The 9438-nt window shown below is 47.1% G+C and overlaps 1 protein-coding gene across 1 annotated transcript in view; it reads right to left on the bottom strand.

Moving 5' to 3' along the window:
- Window positions 1-9438, bottom strand: part of CUNH10orf90 (chromosome unknown C10orf90 homolog) — a 151126-nt gene that overhangs the window by 79269 nt on the left and 62419 nt on the right. The window contains exon 3 of the mRNA XM_008845988.2: window positions 1526-2642. Within this exon, the coding sequence (XP_008844210.1) occupies window positions 1526-2615 (1090 nt within the window). The 5' untranslated portion in view covers window positions 2616-2642. The remainder of the gene's footprint in view (window positions 1-1525; window positions 2643-9438) is intronic.

The raw sequence follows: 9438 nt of genomic DNA, 5'->3' as shown, positions 1-9438 counted from the left end.
GGTGGGGGGGGGGTGCTGTGTGCATCTTGGTGGGGTGGGGGTGCTGTGTGCATCTCGGTGGGGTGAGGGTGCTGTGTGCATCTTGGTGGGGTGGGGTGCTGTGTGCATCTTTCCGCATGCAGTGAGTCTGTGGGTTCAGGCTTTTCAACAGTTTAATCAATCTGAAAACCATATCAAAATTGCTTTAAAGATCTCTGAGCATCCAATATATCTACACTTGTTAAAATTAATTACATCATTTAACATTTCCACACGCATTATAGTCATTTTATTAATTAATAAAGCTTTAATGGACAGAAACTGCACCATAAAAATTACTATGCATATGCTGCATTTTCAATTTTACTATTATTCTTAAATATTTTTTCCCAAGTGGAAAGTCACTAAGCCAAACCAGTCTCTCTCACAGAAAATACAACTGAAAAATCAGAAGTTTACACAGAGAAAGAAAATAAATCTAGACTGCTTTCCTCCCAAACAGACTTACTTCCTTTTCTGAAAGCCATAAGCTCTCTGGGAAGCCCACCTGGGGAATTCTGTCTGGCCTGGGAAACAGCAGAGGCAGCAACAACCCCAGCCAGGTCGCCCCCAAAGACACAACCCAAGGACACACGATTCCTTTCGCTGCTGTTTGGTAAGGAAAGCTCCAAACTTCCTCATCAGAAGCGTGCCAGCGTTATCAAGCACACAGACCACACAGTCTCTCTTCTTCATGGAACTCAGGTCTAGTTTCTGTTTTGCTTTTTGAAAATTTATTTCTGTGTGTGTTTGCCTGAATGTATATAAGTGCCCACAAAGGCCAGAAGAGGGCATCGGATCCCCTGGAACTGGAGATATAGATGGTTGTTGGCCACCACATGGGTGCTGGGAATCGAACCTGGGTTCTCTGCAAGAGCAGCCAGTGCTCTTAACTGATGAGCCAGCTCTCAACCTGGCTTTGGTTTTTGTTTTTTGAGACAGGGTCTCACTGTAGACCCAGCTAGCCTGGAACTCACTGTGTAGACCATCCCAGGCTGGTCTTGATCTCACAAAGATCCATCTTTCAGATCTAGTTTTTAAAAAAATAATTTATGATGCTAACTTACACTTTATGTGATTGAAAAATGAAAATTACCAAATTCTGGAGAATCCCCAAATATGTAGGTGTTTGACCCTCGGAGGTAAAAATACAAACTCTGGATGTGGGTGGCATTTTACTCTGCTTCCCTGCTTTGGGATGTCACGTGGGCATGGTCTCAATTAGCTGCTCTGGAGCTACAGCTTTCTGTGGGCTGCATGTGGCCTGGCACTGTTGTCGGGAACAGGAACTTGAAGGAAGGTCTCTCATTATCCACAAACGTCTCATCTGAGATCTGTCCAATCAGACATCAGCACTAGAGGAGCTACTGACTACTTCAGGCAGAGAGGAGCAAAGCACTCAACCCCAAACACTGGAAGAGGTTGTGGAGAATATATTCCCTCCCACACCCCCTTGCTGGGCACTCACACCAAGTGCCCTCCAGCAGGTAGGTGGGTATGGACTCACCTGCCCTGTAACTCCAGCCAGGAATATGAATGGACAGTTGGTTGGTGGGACAGCTGGTGGGACATGCTGCATGGTCCTCTTTCTCCTTTCTCGCTGTGACCTGGTTACTTCCCACATCTACAAGTTTGACATTTTCCAAAGAGGGAGAGTCAGTCCAAGGACACGTGCCACTCCCCAAATGCACTGGCTCCAACGCTGGGCTTTCCTCCCAGGGACTTTCCCGTGACACTGGGTTCCAGTGTGGGCTTCGGAGGTCCTGCTTTCCCTTCAAGAGCTCCGGCTTCAGGGCTCTGTTTATTGGCTCTTTAGCTATGCTGTCTACTCCATCTGCTGTTAACCTATGGGAACTACAACGGAGGTTGAGGGACAGGACGGATCTGTGCATCTTGGGGCTGGCAATTTGAGGTTGTTCAAGGGGAACAGAAAGAGATCTGTCCAGGTAATAGATGGCATTGGGACATTGCTGAGACACTTGGAAGTGAACACAGGAACTGAATACCAGTGAGCTCTTTCCTGATGGTGGCGTATGTGGAGAAAAACTGTCCTCTTTGTCATCCATGTGTGTGACCCAGTACTCCTGTCCTGCACCCAGTCTTCTGTGGGCCTGGGGAAACGTCAGTGTCACCCTCGAGCTATTGCCGGGGAATTCTGAACAGGCAAAATGTCCACTGTCCTGACATGGATGAGCAACACCAGCCAAGGCTGGGGGGCCCTGGCGCAGAGTATCCCTGGTCCTGCACTTGGGACACAGTGGGTCCCTAACAGTGTCCCACACCAAGGTGCTGGCTGGAGGGCCCACCCGACGGGCAGTGATGGTGATGGATGAGAACCCTTTGTAAGGGCCTCCATATAGGTTGTCCCGTGTGGACAATGGTTCTGTCTCCAGCCCTTGCTCATCTGATAGAGTCAGAATTCCCAATCTGTCCGGAGATAAGGCAAGTGACCCAGGGATGTTGACTCCGCTGCGCCTGGCTGAAGCTGGCTTCAGGGGACTCGGTGTAGGCTGAGCTCGTGACAAAGGCAACATGGCCCCATTTTCCTTTGATTTCCTTTCATCAATCAGCTGGGAAATGACAATAGATGAAATCATTTTTGCCTTTTGTGATGTTAGAGTCCCCTAAAAATGAGAAAAAAAAAAAATCTCAGTTATTTCAGCAATCTACTGGAACACAGGCAGTGAACACTCATAAGCCATGGGAATGTTGGGGGAATTGTATTCAGAACCCTCAGATCCAATCTTTAATGAGCTCCTGACACCAAATCTGAGTGCTCCAGAGGGTGGGAAACCTAGATATGTCTGTGCGGAAGTAATGCTCTGGAAACATTGGCCTGAGTGGGGGTGGGGTGGGGGAATCCGCTGGCTCTGCTGGGCATCTAGTCTTAGTCTACTTAAATGCATACTCTATCAGTAGAGGCCCTCAAATTTTGTTCGTTTTGCCAGGCTCCCCCAATACAATTCATAGTCTCAGGAAGGAAGGCAGATTTGTAGAGGAAGGTGGGAGGGGACAGGCCACGAGTCAGCACTCCTGTAGCGGTGACGGTAAATGTGGTCATGGGAGCCCGGCCACAGTCTCCTCTCTGTCTTCAGCCTTTGCTGGTTTAGACTAATTTAGAGGCTCCCTGGTGCTTGGAGAAGGACAATGCACACCAAATGGTAAAGTTCTGACAATCGACCAGACCGGTGCTGACTGTAACCAGCATGTGGCTTCACTTATCAGGATGCAGGAAGGGTAATCCAAGATGGATTAGGAATACCAGTTGCTGCAGCTCAACATCATGCTGTGAGGAGCTTTGCCCACTATTTTAAATGATCAAGAAATTCCTTGGTTCCTAAGTAGTCAATTGTACAGCCTAAAGGTGGTAAATTACTGCCATGTGTAGAACGAGGCACTGTGTGCAGAACAAGGTGCTGTGCTTTTTAATAAAGTGTCTAACTGGATTGAATGCAAGAAGAAGCCTCTGTCCCGTGCTTTTATCATGTGAGGGGAGTATTGTGAAGGACCAACTACAGCCCAGCACCTAGTAAGTGCACACAGGGTCTGTGGGCCTGCTTTTGATGTTTAAAATGAACCCTTGGGGGCTAGAGAGATGACTCAGAGATTAAGAATACTTACTGTTCTTCCAGAGGACCCAGGTTCAATTCCCAGCACCCACACAACAGCTAACAACCCTCCATAACTCCAGTTCCAGGGGATCCGACACCCTCTTCTGGCCTCTGCGAGCATTGCACACATGTGGTGCACTTACACACATGCAGGCAAAACACTCATACGCATAAAATAAAAATAATCAAATATTTTTAAGTGAACTCTTGTGGAGAAGTGGACAGGCCTCAAGGTGACTTTAGAAACTATAGTCCTGGAAGCCCCAACCTAAGCAGGGAGATCAACACTCAAGGCAGCAGATCGCAAACCCAGGGTGCATGAAAATCATCTAGAACATTATGAGATTATGAGCACAGGGTCCCCAGGTCAGAGATGCTGAGGTGATTTGGGGAGGTGCCAACAGAGCCACCTCGTGGCTGCTGTCATCTCAAGAGGATGCTTCCAGAGGGGTTGGGCCTGTGTACAGTGAAAGCCAGGGCCTGGCTTCTTCCATGCTGGGCATCTAGTCTTAGACTATTTAAATGCAAATTCTTATCAGTGGAGACCCTCAAAGAGAGCAAGGCTGGGAAGCTTGTTTTCTTTGTGGAAGGTTTCATATTCACTTGTTTAGATAACTGAACATCCTATAGATGGACATTAGACTTTGCATATCGCCTGGCCACACAAGGCTTGGTGTGTTATCTTAGCAGCCATAGGGCCCCACAGCTTCCCTGCTAGATATGGGAAGATGGTTAACTTGCTGTTCATGTCATCTCCTTCAGCTTAAACGCCATTATTTACTTTATTAAGATATGCGAGAAGGGGCTGGAGAGATGGCTCAGGGGTTAAGAGCACTGGCTGCTCTTGCAGAGGAGCCAGGTTTGATTCCCAGCACCCACATGGTGGCTAACAACTGCCTCCCTAATTCCAGTTCTAGGGGATCCAACGCCCTCTTCTGACCTCTGTGGGCATTGTGTGACACAAGTGCACTTACATATATACAGGCAATACACTCATACGCATAATTTTTTTAAAAAAGATACTTGAAGTTGCAACTGTCAAGAGATCACAAGAGTTGGGTGAAGAAATTGTTCATTTAAAACCCACCTCAGCATTTAAAAAATCCCAACAGCTCTGACACAGTCAGGCTTCTCTTCTAGCACCCCGCCTCCCCCGCCACTTCCAGGTCCCATCATGCTCGAAGGTCATATCCTGTGGAGTCTCTGGTGCCCCAGGCTTGCAGGGAGCCCTGTTGTGACTGTGGGGCTTTCCCCCCTAGTGGCTCTGAGGCTGCAGTGCAAAACATTTACCTGCAGCCTGCAAATCCCAGATGCCCGTTCTCCCCCCCAGACAAGTCTTGGTAGAAGCTAAAGGGTTGGAGACCAGCCTCGGTGCTGTTCAAGCGTTCTGTGATTCCAGGAGGCCTCCCCGGATTTTGTAGCGCTCCCCTGACAGGCCTCCCAGCTTCTGCAGTGCTCCCTCAGCTCCGCCCCTCTCCCTGAACGCATAGCTCTGATTTACATACAAGAAAATGGCAATGCACCTGGAGCTCATTTGTCATACACAGCCCTCCCCTTCTAGTTAAATTTAGTTCTGATAATAATTGTTCCTGTGCACCCCACGATGGGTGTAATCATACCCAGTGGGAATTCATCTGACACTGGTCTTTGAAGAAAAAACAAAAAGCCATCTTGGAAACTACAGTCTCAGTACCGGCTCTATCCTACCGTGCAGTGCTGCCTCAAGTTTGGACCAGTGACAACCGCACAGAAAACCTCATGGGGTTGGGGTACAGATATCCATGCACCTCCATCCCTAGGCTTAAGTTGATCATGATCTGCAGGGCTGAGGTGTAGGGTCTGTATTTGTAACAAGCCCTTGGGTGTCCCTTATGCATAGACATCACAGGAAGGAGGCTGAGCTGACTCCAGTGACCTGGGGCCCATCCTGAACCAGAGGATCCCAGAGGAGACAGACTTCAGAGATGCCTTGATTTCCCTGCTGTTAATAGAAGGAGAAGCCTGGCACGGAACCTGCATCCTCAGAAGTTACAATCTCCAGTGTCAATTACCCAACTCTTGGGCTCAGGATCCCATGAGAGTCTGAGCCTTGGAATCAACAAGGGAATATTGCCAGGAGTGCACAGGTGTCAGCTCAGCTTGGAGATCCAACATGACCCTGATGCCGGCGACAGCGGCCTGGCTCCTCAGGGCAGAGCTGAGGGATGCACTTGCCGAGGGCTGGCCTAGAGCCCCAGGCCCCAGGCATCGCTCCAGAAGGACCGGGAGGCCCAAGGGAGACTGGATAAAGTGTCAGCTGCCATTTCGTCACCTGGGGCCCGGCAAGTTTGACAGCGATTTTGACTCTATCAAGAGAGAAAGGAAAGAGCGACGGTGAGCAGCACTGAGTCTTTTTCTGAACTCTGGCGTCACTCGGGGTGACACTGTCCCTGGGGAACAGTAGCAGCTCAGTGCCCAGGAAAGCGCTGTCTTCCGGTCCTCCCAGGGGAGATGTGCAGAAGGAAGTGACAGTGGCAGGAAAGTGCCGCTCAAAGCCTGAGCGTTATCTTTGCGTCTGGTCCTGTTGCCGTGATAACATCTGTGACAGAAGCAACCTAAGACGGCAGGGGTTTGTTTGAGCTCACAGTTCAAGGCGCCATTCTTCACTGAGCGAAAGCCAAGGCAGGGAGCGCCTAGAGCTCTGGTGACGCAGGCTGAGTGAAGCAGGAGTGTGTGTGCTCCTCTCCCCCTCTCTTTAAAAAAAAAAAATTTATTATTTTTATTTTATGTATATAAATGCGTTGCCTGCATGTATGTAAGTGCACCCACATCGTGCAATATTCATGGAGGTCAGAAGAGGGCACTGGTTCCCCTGGAACTGGAGTTACAGTTGTTAGCCACCATGTGGGTGCTGGGAACTGAACCCAGGTCTTCCTCAAGAACAGCCAGTGCTCTTAACAGCAGAGCCGTCTCTCCAGCCCTATCCCTCTCTCTTGTTTTTAATCAACTCAGGACCCAACCCATGAAATGGTGCCATCCACAAGTAAGACTGTTCCTCCCACATCAATTAACGTAAGACAATCCCCCACAGGTAAGTCCAGAGGCCAATCTCCCAGGTGATAGGAACCTCACAAGCATGCTGTGTATAATTGCAAGGAATTACTTTCCCCATGACTCAGCAGAAATCTGTAGATAATGGACATCACCTAACCCATGCCAGTGTGAAGAGCTATTATCTCACCCAACTCCCACACTGTGTTGCAGTGGGGTGTACAAGTTTGAGTTCTTCTGAATCATATAAATGGAGATACTTTGTTACCCATTCAGTGAAATTTTATTGGTCATCTAATTTGTCTGTTTGGGGGTGGGGTACAAATTTTGTTATTCATGACATTATAGCCATAGCCACACCATGTACTTAATTATTCAGGCAACAAACATTCATTGAGCACCTATTTATACTGCATCCCAGGTACATGTTGGGTGCTCGGAGCACCTGTGGTCTCTGGGAGCTAAGAGCCTGGAGACAATCCACAAGTGAGCAGGACAGTTGTTTAGACTGTGTTGGCAAGAGACCTCAAAAATAAAATAGAGAAATTAAAGAGGAAGGAAGGGCCTCTGCTCTTGAATATATGCAACTCTCTGTAAGGGAAATTTTAGCCATCAACACCCATTTTCTCATTGAGACTTATAGATAATCAAAGATAATATCCAACCTAGGGCTAGGGAGATGGCTCAGTTGGTAAAGTGCTTGCTACAGAAGCATGATGACCTGAGCTTGAGTCCCCAGCATCCATGTAAATATGGGTAGTCGGTACCTGTGATCACAATGCCACGGAGGCAGAGACAGGGGGATCCGTGGGGTTTGCGGGCCAAGCAGTCTAGGTGAATGGGTTAGAGAACCCGTCTCAAAAAATAAGATGGACAGCAATCAAGGAAGATACCTGATGTGGACCTCTGGCTTCGACATGCACAAACACAGGCGAGTGCACCTGCACACATGTGAACACACACACTACATTAACTCAATGTGACTTTGATAAAGTTAACAGATGTAAGATTTGATTTGAAAGGAGGAAGGAAAAAGCATTGAAAGTGGTTCCTGTTTAAGGTCGGGGAGAGGTCAGATGGGGAGCTGGTTTGAATCTGGCTTCGGCAGTAAACCAGTCCTGACCTTCATCATCCAACACATTTTTGTAATTTCTTCCTCACTGATGCCGCTTTAAGGTATTGATTTCTTTGAAATGTTTCCCACATGGTTTTGTAGAGCTGGTAACTGCTGTCATAGTTTGTGCCTCTTACTGTTTTTAACTTTATATTTATGTCTTGAGGCATATTACTAAGAACAGCATCATTTCACAAATTGAATAAGAGGGAGATAATTGGCAGATACTTGGAGCACTCTCGCTCTGGGCCACTGGGTGAGGACGGCTCTCTTCCCAGAGCAATTTATGTCTCCAGAGGAGAAGCAGGCAACTGATCTGTACCTTTGAAATCTTTAGTTTTTCTTCATGAAATCATTCTTTGCTTTTCCAGTGCAGCTCTGCAACCTAAGACTGTACTTTCCAGACAGAGCCCTTTGAATCCATTACCCCACAGATACACTGCCAGGGTCCCCTCTGACCGCTGTGAACCTGCTCACCCCCACGGAGTAGTTCTACAAGCATCATCGTTAGGTCAACCTAGCAGCACAGCATCCAGGATGCAAATGAGTTTTCAGAGGTTTCACTGGCTCTGCAAGGACGCACAGCCTCAAGATGAAGAGGAAGCTTGGAGCTCTGCTCAGGCCACACTGTGAAGCCTCTGTCTTCCTTCGCAGTCACTAAAGTCCAGAAGACTCACGCAGGGCAGCAGTGAAAACCCAGCAAGAACCAACCTTTCTCCAGTGTTTCTTTTACTGTGGTTAAATACATAGAAGCTACAGTAAAAATAAATTGGTTTATCTGGGCCAACTGTATGGCCTTAAACACCCAAAAGGAAAGTATGACCAAAGAGTAAAGGGGTCAATATAATTCTTTAAGAGTCTGTATGTGTAGCTAAAGGCTACATAACAAGCAACAATGCCAGACAGGAGATATCTTCTTTTGAGTTGTTGGCCAGAGTGGCCCAAGAGACTCCCAGATAGTAACCCAGCCTAGAACTGGGAAAATGAACAGCAGACCCCAATCTTATTCAAAGGAATATTGACAACTGATTGCTGCTAGATGAGGAACAGCTGACCTTCCTAAAACAAAGACCTCTAGATAGGCTGACTAGATTCACCGGATGGACAAGTACTGGGGAATGGCTGGGGGTGCCGACAACACAGCGGACAGTAGCAGAGATGACAGAGTATAAGGGCTCTAGTGGGGCGAGGGGGCGCTATGGGAGGGTGCCATCTGGGAAGTGAGTATATAGATGGTTTGGGATGTTCTGTGTGATATACACACAAAAAAATCAACAAATTAAAAAAATAAGTTATATTTGAGGAGGAAGCATAAAAATTTATGTCACGTTAATTAGTAGAGGTGGTAAACATTACCACTGAAATCTACCCGAAGACTTTATGTCCATACACAGGTGCCAAGGATCCGAGTGCAACAGACTATGACTAGTAATAATCAGATACATACAGATTAGAGACACATGCGCCAACATCTAAGCATTATTAGCCAAAACAATGTCTTTCTATAAGAAACAGTATTTTTAAAATGAAATGGAGATTTTTTTAAAGGTTAAAAACTCATTCAATTTTATGTCTTACAAGGTTTATTCTGAGTTCAATATTGTATAACTGTATTAATTCAACTGTGAACCTAAAAATTTACAGCGACTTTTGAAATATTTAAGA

Source organism: Nannospalax galili, unplaced genomic scaffold (genome assembly GCF_000622305.1).
Source record: "Nannospalax galili isolate Female #2095 unplaced genomic scaffold, S.galili_v1.0 scaffold362, whole genome shotgun sequence".
Lineage (NCBI taxonomy): Eukaryota > Metazoa > Chordata > Mammalia > Rodentia > Spalacidae > Nannospalax > Nannospalax galili.
This window is presented reverse-complemented; position numbering and strand designations above follow the sequence as displayed.